Source organism: Podarcis erhardii (genome assembly GCF_964252035.2).
Source record: "Podarcis erhardii genome assembly, chromosome: Z".
In the NCBI taxonomy this organism is placed as follows: domain Eukaryota; kingdom Metazoa; phylum Chordata; class Lepidosauria; order Squamata; family Lacertidae; genus Podarcis; species Podarcis erhardii.
The window spans coordinates 27539675-27552354 of record NC_138504.1 but is presented as its reverse complement, the minus strand read 5'-3'; the positions used below and the strand labels follow the sequence as shown (position 1 = coordinate 27552354).

Sequence of the window (12680 nt, the reverse complement as noted above, 5' to 3'; positions counted from 1 at the left end):
CTCTCAGCCCCACTCACCTCACAGAGTGTTTGTTGTGGGGGAGGAAGGGAATGGAGATTGTTAGCTGCTTTGAGACTCCTGAAGGGGAGTGAAAGGCGGGATATCAAATCCAAACTCTTCTTCTTCTTCTTCTTCTTCTTCTTCTTCTTCTTCTTCTTCTTCTTCAAAGACTAGCCCAAGGTCATCCAGCAGCTGCATGTGGAGGAGCGGAGACGCGAACCTGGTTCACCAGATTACGAGTCCACCGCTCTTAACCACTACACCACGCTGACTCTAAAGAAAAATAAACAGTGTTCTTGCATAAATGCAGCATAGGCAATACTTACACACACACACAATAAATCTAAACAATGCCACCAAATCACACTTCTTTCTATTCTTAGAATGTTCTTTTTTTGCTTTACCCTTAATCAGTTACAATACTTGGTAACCCTGGGCAGTTCCAACTCTGATCTTCAGTTATGACCGGTGTTTGAGGTAGTTCAGCAGCGACAGTGGGATATCCAGTTGGTCCACAGCAAAGGGGCGGTTGGCCAGTTTTAGGAACTTCCTGATTGCTAGTCTGCATTGCGACATCAAGGATTTGGGGACAGCTGGAAAGGGGGTGGGGAGGAAAAAGGGAATGGAGAGACTATGATGATTGTACCGCTGAGCATCCAAGCCCCTCAGAATTCCTCAATGTCTGAGGCATTAGCCAAGAACAAAAGCAGGGAGCTGAACAGAAATCTGGGAAGGCACTTTGGAGAAACACCTCAGGTGTTCATAATTTTGCAGTTCTAACATATTTAGTGAAATCTGCAACCACCTCCACATGACAGACTGGGAGATGATCTGTCAGACATGAGTGTCTCCTAATCCTACCTGGAATTGCCAGGGATTGAACCTGGGACTTTCTGCTTGCAAGGCTGATGTTCTACCACTGAGCTATTCCCTAGTATTTGAAGTATTTGATCAAATTCTGAAGAGCTACCCTAAAAGATATATATGGTGAGAGGGGTGAAGCCAGTGCACGTTCCTTATAGGAAAAGTGGCTGGAGCCAAATACTGTTGGTAGGCAGGGCCACACATCTGATTAGGCATTTACACAATACAGGTGGATGGGTCCTAAATTTGCAACTGAGCGTATTAAGAGGCCCTTTTCATTACATTACCAGCATATCTATTCAATTTAAACAGTATTTGTTAATGTACAAAGTAGTTGCACTTTAGTGAATTTAGTTGGCTGTGTTTGTTTTAACAAGTAGGTCCTTTCCAGGAACAAGACATGAATGTCACAATAAAAAACAGCCAACCAAAAACAAACCCCTGTGTTGCAATAAGAACTAATCACAACAATACAAACACAACACGTAGAAAATATATAATAGAATAATGATATCATTAGCCTACGTGTTGTGTTTGTATTGTTGTGACAATAAAAAACAGTGGCTGTGTACACACTGTACGTTTAAAGGGCATTTCTCTCCCCAACAAATCCTGGGAACTAGTTTACCCTTCACAGAGCTACAGTTCCCAGCATCTAATCCCAGGATTCTTTGAAGGTGTGTGCACGCTTTAAAATGTATGGTGCATACACAGTCAGTAATGAATGTAAATCATCATCATCATCAAATGAAAAAAAGTTACCTCTTTCTCTGGCCAACAAATCCAGCATCTCAGAGTTCACTGAGATCTTATCGAGCACAATACCAGGTAGGTACACATTGGCTCCAAAATCTATCAGCAGTTTGACGAATTCCACTCCACAACCGTGCCTCAAGCAGATTTCGAGCAGACTCTTTGGGTGCTTAATGCGGGTGATCATCTTCTCATCAGTGCAGTTGTAGTTGGGATCCGCACCGTGGAGCAGCAGCATCTTGAAACACTCCAAGTGCCCATAGACAGCGGACAGGTACAAAGGGCCCGAGCACGCAACAGAGTTGGCCGCCCACTCCGGGACTCTGGCTTTGACATTGGCCTCTGCCCCATGTTCTAAAAGTTCTTGAAGGATGTCGATGTCCCCTTCTCTTGCTGCCGTGAGCAGTGGGGTGCAATTGTTGTGGATGCTGCCAGAAGGACTGGCCCCTGCCTCCAAGAGGGCCATCACGCAGTTGAGGTGGCCATTGTTGACAGCTGTGAAGAGTGGTGTCTGGGCCTTCACATCCAGACTGTCCACTTCGGCTCCATGGGCCAGGAGGACCTTGACGCACCTCACGTGGCCCTTTGAGGCCGCCAGGCGGAGCGGGGTCCCTGGCACCCCCCAGCCGCTCCTGCTGTTGATGAACCGCCTGTATCTCTCTTGGCGCAACAGTTCGTCCAGAAGTCTGTAATTATCCTGGGAGACGGCGAGATTCAGCTCCTGTCTTTCTTCATCACCTTCTTCATCTTCACTGGGCTGGAGCATGGAGAAAATCTTGGTTATGTCCACCAGGCTCATCTTTGCTTGTCTCTTGAGGGTGATTTTCATCATGAACTGTGCAATGCTAGAGAGCTATAAGGCAAAGAAATAAACAAAACACAGTTACAATGTCCTGGTTATACCTGGGATGCATGTGCAATAGGGGCTTCTGGTTGGTGAGAGAGGTGAGCAAAAGTTATTATTATTATTGTTCATTATTATTATTATTTCATTTGTCAATTGCTTCCCATGAAGCATGCCAAAGCTATTTACAATTAAAGCACAAATAGAGCACAATTGCATATTTGAAAGCAGGTGTCACCGTTTTATATATTAAAACAAATGGGAGGAACCAATTATGGGATGCATGCTGGTAGCCCCCAGGAGCTGTATGTTCACCATGGTGAGCCCAATTTTGTGGAAATCCACCTCCCCCCTGTTGAGGTCAGACAGGTCCCTTTACAGCTGAACTCCTGGCCTCATTAAAGACTTTTAAATTTTATTTCAGGAGGCATTTTAAGTTTATAGGTTTAACCCATTTTTATTTACATTGTACTGTCGTCTTTGCACACTGCTTGGGGACTATATAAATTGTCTAAATATTTAAATAATATGTAAGTTAGAACAACAATTTAAACAACATCAACACCATCTCCTATATACAATTCATTCAAATCCAGCCAGGCACCAACAGGTATCTGTATATGGGTTTCCTTTATTAATAGAGTCCTGGGGATGAGCTAATAAGCAGGGATGGGGGTCAGTGGAGCTAATGGCCAGTTTCTGCGATTTCGAAGGCAATCATGGAGATCAAGCTCTCTGGGTTGAGTCACACATGCAGGTACATCACAGACTGCAGCAGAAAGTGGCTATGTATATATGTGAATAGGGCCAACACTGATGTGATTTATATAGAACTTGGTTACCAGAATTCTATTACTTGAATTTGGAAAAAATTACACTGGGTGACTATTCATGGCTGAGCCAAAATCAGCATGCAGGTACTTACCTTTAAAACAGCTTTTGACCCAAATATATGAAGAATCATCTTCAAAACCATCCCGCTTAAGCTGTAAAAACTTCAGTTATTATTCTTATTTATTATTCTGACAGGTTTTTTTTTACCTCTCAGTTACAATAGTCCCTAAGCAGTGTCTGATAAAGATAAAAAGCAGCTAAAAACTATAAAATTACATATGACTCAAAATGCCAGCTGGAATTAAAATTAAAATTCAGTGGGCACTGGAAGTTCAACAGGGAGGGGGCCTGCCTGACCTCAACTCTAAGGGATAAAATAGAGCCCACAATACTGAATGCATGGTTTCTAGCAGATTCAAGCCATGCATCTCAGCCATGGGGGATCCACTAATAGTGGCTCCCCACAAAGATCTCAGTGATCAAGCAGGAATATAAGGTATCAGGTATCCTGGAGACAAAATGTTAAGAGCCTTGAAAATGAATACAAGAACCTAGAACCTGGTCCAGTAGCGTACAGGCAGCCAGTGCAAGCTTTTGAGTTATGTGCTGGCAACAGTTTGTCCCCTTCAACAGTCTAGCTGCAGTACTCTCCATCAGCAGGAACCTCCAGACCAGGCCCAAGGATAGCTCCATGTAGAGTGAACTGCAATTACTGAATCTTGAGGATACCAATGCATAAATCAGTGGCCAGACTTTCCCCATCCAAGAACAGTTGTAGCTGATAAAAGGCCTTCCTTACTGTAGGTGTGTTTTGCAGGTGCTCATGCAAAGGTGGGGAAACACAGGGCTAATTGTGACCCTCCATGCCTTTCTTTTGGGTCCCTGGGATTCTTCCCAAGCAACATCCCTCTCTATCAGGCTGCACCCCTCACTGGACCTGGTCTGCACTCTCCTCCTGTGCTTTTGACTGGTTTGATGGAGAGTAGTCTGTCTATCTCTCTTTCTCTCTGCATATGTGTGCATGCATAGAAACTTGAAACATCTGCCTTTTGCATGGCTGGAATCTAGCCTACTTTACAAAGTAATATCCTTTGCTCCACCCACTTTTGTCTCTGGCTCCACCCACTGTTAGCACACTGCCTCCACCCCCCACCCCAGAAGGTTGGCTATGCCCCTCAGATTGAAATAGTTTTCCCATCTCTGCATTAGAGAGAGGAATTACTGCAGAAGCACCTTAGCAGTGCTGTGCTGTTTTTAATGTTTTTACTGTGTTTAATTAAATTTGTTTTTTTAAAATAATAATAATAATAATAATAATAATAATAATAATAATAATGTATTATTTGTAACCTGCCCATCTGGCTGGGTTTCCCCAGCCACTCTGGGCAGCTTCCACAGACCAAAAATACACTAATACATGATTTCAAATCCATTATAAATGGTACGTTATACGTATTTTGCTTTCAACGTTTTAGCCTTGCTTTAATTTTTGTAAGCCACTTTTTTTTTAAAAAAAGGCAGGGTAGCAATAATTAATTAATTATTAATTAATTAATTAACAGAACCAATTAATTAATTAACAGAACCAATTCTGTTCCTTCATGAGGCATCTGACTTTTTTTTTTTTTTTGGTATGAAGTCAAATACAAAGCAGTGACTCATGCAGAAACACATTATTAATTTTAATAATGTGTTTCTGCATGAGTCACTGCTTTGTATTTGACTTCATACCAAAAAAAAAAAAAAAAAGTCAGATGCCTCATGAAGGAACAGAATTGGTTGGAGCATCACTGGATATAGGGCATTGCGTGTGTTTCCCCCACGCAGGGTACCAAGCTGAAGGAGGTGCAAAATTGAGAAGATCCACAACTGAGAATATCCATTTGGGACTGCCAAATGTTGGTCTTGCACTCGACGCAATATTACAAATGATTACCAAAGTCTGCCTCTTGCAGGCAGGATCTTCTGTGAGTGGCTAATTTTTACTCTTATCCTGATGCTATTAACATTTCAATCCGTAAAAATCACAAGTGCTTCTGCAACCTGAGATCAGGGTGATAGTGGTGGGGGCTGCATCAGATGTTAGCCAAAAAAAAGGGGGGGGCAGAAATATATTCCAGACAGCCAGGGAGGCCCTTTGGAAGCCAATTCCTAACATTTTTCACTTGAAGGAATGCCAAACTCCACCTGCCCAGCTACGAAATGCTTTAAGCTCTGAGGAAGGGTAAAAAAAGAATTTCAGATGCATTCCATCTCTGAAGCATCCAAATATATCCTCTCAGTCAACCACCCTACTCCTCCACTCCTGCTCCGAAATGAGAGGCTAGAGCCTCCTGCAAAGCATCCATCTCCAGCTGCTCACCTCGCGACCTCAGCCTGGACAAGTCCACCCTGGTTTTGGAAACAGCCACCCACAAGCCTTAGTTACAGCCTATCCAGGGAGGCCTGTACCGAGATCTTGGGACTGGAGCAAGTCCCCTAGGAGGAAAGGTTGCAACATGTGATTTGGAGAAAATAGGGAGAGCTTTTCCCCTCCCTCTCATAATACTCGAAGTCAAGGAATACAGGAGATAAAATACCAAATACAGAACCTAAAAACTACCCACCAGCCATACCACTGAAAAGAACTATATCTTAAAAGGATTGGGAAATTAGGCTGGTGTTGAAAGGGCAATATAAGAAGAGGCCAATGGCCCATCTAGTCCAGCATCCTGTTCACACAGTGGCTAACCAAATGCTTATGGAAAACCCCCAAGAAGGCCCAAGCAAAAGAGCTTCTCCCCTCCTGGGGTTACCAGCAGCTGGTTTTTGGAAGTATTCAGAACATAGGCTCCATCATGGCCAGTAAGTAGCCAAGGACAGCTTCATGATCCATGAACTTTAAGCTACGCAAGTTGGTAGCCATCATTTACCTCTTGTGGACGCACATTCCGTTGCTTAACTATGAAGTGCATGAAGAAGCACTTTCTTTTTTTAAATTGTCCTTAATGATTATCTTTCAACATTCAGATTCCTTGAATATCCATGAGTTCTAGAGTTATGAGATACAGGGCAGGGGGATGGGACGGAACAGGAGTTTTCTCCAGGCCAAGCACATAATTTCTATCATGTCGCCTCTTACTCACTTTTACTCTTAACTAAAATGTCCCAAACCCAGCAACCTTTCCTTATAGGGGCATTGGAAAAGCCTTTTTGGATGCCCTTTTCTGAACCTTTTTCAGCTCTGCAATATCTTTTCTGAAGCGATGCAATCAGAACTGTGAACTATATTACAAATGAGCTTGCAAGCCTATATAGAAAGGCATTATGATGTTTTATTTCCAATTCCTTTCCTAATGACCCCTCACATGGAATTTGCCTTTTTCACAGCTGCCGCACACTGGGCTCGCATCTTCATTGAGCTACCTACTATGACCCCAAGGTCTCATTCCTGGTCAGTCATCTCCAGTTCAGACCCCATGAGTGTACATGTGAAATTAAGATTTTTTTTTTCCCCCAACATGTATCACTTTACACTTATTTACACTGGATTGCGTTTGCAATTCTACTTCTCATTCACTCGGTTTGGAGAGCTCTTCACAACCCTTTTGTATTAAGGATTCTGAATTGAGTACCATCCACCAACTTGGCCACTTCACTGCTCACCCCTGACTTCAGATCATTTATTAACAAGTTAAAAAACACAGTTCCCAATACTGACCTTTGGAGGACTGCATTTTCTACACCCCTCCATTCAAATAATTGTCCATTTATTCCTACTCTCTGCTTCCTGCTACTTAACCAGCTCCTGATCCACAAGAGGACTTCTCATTTTATTCCAGGACAACAATGTGGGCACCAGGCGAGCTTCTTTAGGGAAACCAATTCAGAGCTGAGGGGACTACCACCAAAGAGGCCTCATGACTACCCTCCAAACTTCAGCCTGGGGCAACATACTGAGAGAGGCCTACCATAATGAGTTTAATGTAAAGAGGGGTACATACAAGAGGCATGTTCTATACAGTTGTGCAGGACCTCAGCTCTGGGGTCAGGAAGCAGAAGGTGATGGGACCAGCAGCAAACAGGTCCAGCTTGCCACAGCATCCTTTATTTTCTTCTCATTATTATTATTCTATTTAAAGTCGAGGTGGCAAGCAAGGCAAGTACATTATTAGAAATGCTCGTTTTGTTCTCTTTACTTTAACCGCATTATCCTTTTCTTCAACAAAATGAGGCTCATTTCTAAATCAAGGCATTTAGCTTCAGGGCAGCAGACACAAACCCTATTTTATTCCCAATCTCATGATCATGCTATAGGTGAGTCTGAAAGTAAAACTGCACATGAGTAGAGTATTTATTTTCTTATTCCAAATAATAATAATAATAATCCGGGTTGGCCAGAATGCCTTTTAGTTTTAACATGTAAGGCAGAGCTTTCTAAACTTTACATGTTGGTGACACACTTTTTAGACATGCACCATTTTGTGACACAGTAATTCAGTTTTACTAGCAAACCGGAATCAAACTAACTTATTTCCAGCCCTGGGAGGAATGCAGGGAGCAGTTGCACGGCACACCCACACACTGCAGCTGACACACTAATATGTCGCAACACACAGTTTGGAAAGTTCTGATATAAGGAACGTAAAGAGCCGGGTGTAAAGCATGGTGTATGGGTAGTGGGGAATGTTAATTGTGTGCTTCACAACCAAAGTAATAAATGTCTGTCTAAGGAAGCCCCTGTGAGAGCATTAAGGCCAGGGTCTAAACAAGGCTGTCACTGAGCATCTGCTTTGCATGCAGAAGGTTCCATCTTTAATCCCCAGCATCTCCAATTGGGGTTGGGAATGTACCCAGTCTGGAATTCTGGAGATTCTGCCATTCAGTGTAGACAAAACTAAGCTAGATAGATCAAAGGTCTAAGTATAAGGCAGATTCCTATGTTCCTGTGCAAAAAGGTAAAGGGACCACTGACAATTAAGTCCAGTCGCCAACGACTGGGGTTGCGGCGCTCATTTCGCTTTACAGGCCAAGGGAGCCGGTGTTTGTCCACTTCCGTAGACAGTTTTTCCAGGTAATGTGGCCAGCATGACTAAGCTGCTTCTGGTGAAACCAGAGCAGTGCATGGAAATGTCATTTACCTTCCTGCCAGAGCGGTACCTATTTATCTACTTGCACTGCGTGCTTTCGAACTGCTAGGTTGGCAGGAGCACGGACCGAACAACGGGAGCTCACCCCGTTGCAGGGATTCAAACTGCTGACCTTTCGATAGGCAAGCCCAAGCGGCACAGTGGTTTAACCCACAGCGCCACCCGCATCCCATTATGTTCCTGTGTACCCAAGCGTAATACTATTATTTGCATTATTATTTAGTCTGCAAATTGCTTTCCACATAATATGCCTCAAGGTAATTTACAGGCATATCCTTCAAAACAGTCAAAATAATTTTTATAACAGTTACAAGGACAATCAAGTGCAGTTTTGAAATTTGTGTTAATACATACCACAATAATTTTAACCAGCTGAATGGCCCTGAGGTGCACTTATTCCTTCCACAATCCCTATGGCAGTATGATAAATGAGGTTGGACTGGGACCTGGGAAACCAGGGTTCAAATCCTTGCTCAGTCCTTAAGTTCATTGGGTGACCTTGAACCAGTTGCTAGCTTTCAGCCTAACCTACCACACAGGGAGCTTGTGAGTGTGAAATGAGGGAGGAGAAGAAAGTGAACAAAAGTGCAAAAAAATAAATCTGCACAATGACTGTACACGAATGTAATACGTCTGTTGTAGGTGGAGACATGCAGTGGAACTCGGAATTAGAATCTTGAAAGGACTGCACCAACATTTCTCAGGGCATCCTGTCCGAAAACAACAGCAAAACCCATTCTAGAAACCAACAAATTTCACTTCATATCAGGGAAAAATATTCTGGTTTTGTCCACGTAACAGGGTTAATTGCCCCCTTCCCCGCCCCCCAAGTGCGGTAATCCATCCCCGCCACCTCCTCCGCTTAGTAGGCCAGGCCAAGTGGGCAGCGATCCAGTGCGTAAAAAGAGAGCCTGGGAGTTGCTTGTAGGCGCGCACGTGTGAATCGGGACCAACTCCCAGCCGCCCCGGGAAAAAACCCATCTGCCTCTCCAGGTGGAGGTAACTCGGAGTCATGGCCAGGCGGGTGGAGAGACGGGGAGGCCACCTGGCTGAAGATACTCACGAGCTGGTTGCTGGCCGGGCGGGTTGCGAGTCGCTTGGCTGTGCCTCGACGGAGCGGTGTCTGGTGAGCCGCCGGCCAGCCCGGCTACGTCGCCGCCGGGCCTCTGTGAGGTCGCTGGGGACCAGCTAGGGCAAGGGGCTGCCCCACATCGCGGGTTTCTCCCTGGGCCAGAATAGCGAGAGAAGGGAAGGGGACCAGGGGGGTTGGTCGTCGGGGCACCGACTAGGAAGGAAAGCGAAGGCTAGCGCCAGCCGGCTAAGTGGACAGCTGCGCTGCTGCCGGCCGCCGATCAAATAAGGGCTCTCGGGCTAATTTTAGCCCCCTGCTTGGGCGTCTTATCTGACAACTTCCATTCTTGGAAAGTGCAGCCTGCAGGAGGCAAGTTAGAAGGGCTTGGGTTGGGACCTGGACGTCGGGCCTCGCAATAGCACACGGGACGCATGGCGCAGATCAGCCTTTTGGTGTCCTGCAGGTCTTTTGGACTACAACTCCCATCATCCCCAGGGACTGCCGTCCAAAGCGTAGGAATATATTGGGTCAGATGATTGCTCCATCCAGCTCCGTATTGCCTACACGGATTGGCAGCAGCTCTCTAGCGTTTCAGGCGGGGGTGGAGATGCCACGGGGGACTGAACCTGGGGCCTTCTATATGCCAAGCCGGTGCTCCACCAGTGAGCTGCAACCCTCCCCCACCAGAGGGCACTAGGCTGGAAAAGCCTTCCCCAGGTGATCTGTTCCCTTGCATGGGGATTTAGCAAAGGGGATGAGTAGGTTTATGGCGGTAACAAGGCACTGTCGGCAACAAGATCTCAGGCCTGGAAGAGATTTGCAGTGCCAGGATTCAGCCCAGGAGAATGATGCATATGGCTGCATACACTTCCTGGCCATAGCTGTCAACTTTTCCCTTTTCTTGCGAGGAATCCTATTCGGAATAAGGGAATTTCCCTTTTTTAAAAAGGGAAACATTGACAGCTATGTTCCTGGCCCTGAGTGGCCCTACAGCCTAGTTCAGGGATGAGGAGGAGCCTGGTGGCCTCCAGTCAAGGGTGTCAACTTGAATAAAATATTGGGGATGGGGGGAGGCTCCAGGTAAGCCCCACCCCACATAATCATTCACAAGATTTGGCACGCACGCACACCATTTGAATGGCAATGCCCATCAACTTGGGGGAGGCCAAACCTCCTCAAATACACCTACAGACGGAAGTATCCAATCACTCAGCCTTTTCTCGACAAAAATACTTTTCAACTGAGTTGGTTCAATCATTCATCCACCACTTACCAAGTGTTCAGGGATCAAGTCCAGGGGAAATTTAACGATATCTTTGCATTATTTATTTAATTATTGCAGTTATACCCCACCCTTTTTTCCCCACCCCATGAGGTAGGTTAGACTGGAAGAGGCAATGACTAGACGAAGTCCACCCAGTGAGCTTCATGGCTAAGTGTTGTTTTGACCAAAGTCTTTCTCAGCCCTAGTTGATGCCTTTGGGATTAATGAATCTCACACATCCGGTCTGGAGAGGGAGAAGAATGTTCTGCATTGCCCGTGTCTCATATACTGTACACTCGTCATCCCGTGAGCATCACTGGTCAAACAATTTTGTGGGACAGAAGTAAAATGAGGTGGGCAGCAAAGGCTCCTGCAACTCTGAGACAACAACAACAACATTATCATCTGTCTCCCCAGTGTGTTTGGTTTATTATTAGACTTGGGAGAGAACGTGTTGCTAAAGCCATCTGCTCCAAACTCGCAATGCCATTAAAGTGCCTGCAGGTTTAGAGATGTGTTTGCTTACTTGATTAACATGAGGATGGGATCTGGTGGGGAAGCTGGGCAATTTCAGAACTTGGACTTAATGCGTTTTGGATGGCTCCCTTTTAGGCTAGGTGTGGGCTTCAAAGGGTAGGTGGGGATGTACTGGTAGGTCTCTGTGTGCCCTGCAAGTTAGATCAACAAGGTTTTCTTACTCCTAGCTGTTTAATGATGGCAACAGCAAAATGAACCACTAAATTATAGTGCTGAAACGGGGTGGGTGGGAAACCCCATGAATGGATTTGTTTATTTGTTTATTTATTTGTGCTTTTTATATCTCATCTTTCCTCCAAGGACATCATGGGTTCTATCCCTTCCCCCATTTTTTCCTCACAACAACCCTGTGAGGTAGGCTGAGAGGCAGTGACTGGCCCAAGGTCACCCAGAGAGCTTCATGGCTGAGTGGGAGTTTGAACCCTGGTCTCCTCAGTCCAGTCCATCACCCTAACATCTATGCCGCACTGGTTTTGCATGCAAGGACTGAGCTGAGTTCAGATCTGGGACTGGAAACAAAATCCTGAGCTCAAGATTATGCAATTTTAACTATATGTCTTCTGCGTCAGGCTTCAGCTGATGAATCTCAGGGTTACACTTTTACACCACAAATTAGATCCTGCAAACTTGAAGTTTGCCGTTTCCTGCTTTAGAAGGAAATGTGTATCACCACCTGAGGTGAAGTGGGAAAACAGTGGTACCTTGGGTTAAGTACTTAATTCGTTCCGGAGGTCCGTTCTTATCCTGAAGCACCACTTTAGCTAATAGGGCCTCCTGCTGCCGCCACACTGCTGGGGCACGATTTCTGTTCTCATCCTGAAGCAAAGTTCTTAACCTGAGGTACTATTTCTGGGTTAGCAGAGTCTGTAACCTGAAGCATATGTAACCTGAAGCGTATGTAACCCAAGGTACCACTGTACAGTCAAACCTCAGGTTGACGTAGCTTCAGGTTAAGCATTTTCGGGTTGTGCTCCGTGGCGTCCCAGAAGTAACAGAGCGTGTTACTTCCAGGTTTTGCAGCTCACGCATGCGCAGACGCTCAAAATGACGTCATGTGCGGAAGCGGCAAATTGTGACACACACGAACGCGGGTTGCGTTCTCTTCAGGATGCGAACGGGGCTCCGGAACGGATCCCGTTCGTATCCAGAGGTACCACTGTATGTCGCTCTCTGCTTTTCTGCTGCACCCCCTTGCCCACCCTGCCACTTCTGCCGCTGCCAAAACTTGGCAAGAGAGGTAGCATTCTGCCAAGGCCCTGATGCTCATCTCCTCTGCTCCAGGGATGGGAAGGATGAGTGGAAATGTGAAGGTGCTAGACTGCCCCACTTTCACTGAACCTGGCAATGGCTGGGGGCATGGGCAGAGCCAGGATTTTTGTTAAG

General features: G+C 45.5%; 2 protein-coding genes across 2 annotated transcripts in view; one reads left to right on the top strand and one right to left on the bottom strand.

The window, feature by feature from the left end:
* Positions 1–12680, top strand: part of LOC309333557 (uncharacterized protein C8orf48) — a 417965-nt gene that overhangs the window by 68706 nt on the left and 336579 nt on the right. The window lies entirely within an intron of this gene.
* Positions 362–9940, bottom strand: ASB12 (ankyrin repeat and SOCS box containing 12). The gene is made up of 3 exons (XM_081847355.1): positions 9488–9940; positions 1627–2470; positions 362–593 (listed from the first exon to the last, which is right to left on the bottom strand). Exons 2-3 carry the CDS (start codon positions 2447–2449, stop codon positions 460–462), a joined length of 957 nt encoding a protein of 318 aa, XP_081703481.1. The 5' UTR covers positions 2450–2470; positions 9488–9940; the 3' UTR covers positions 362–459.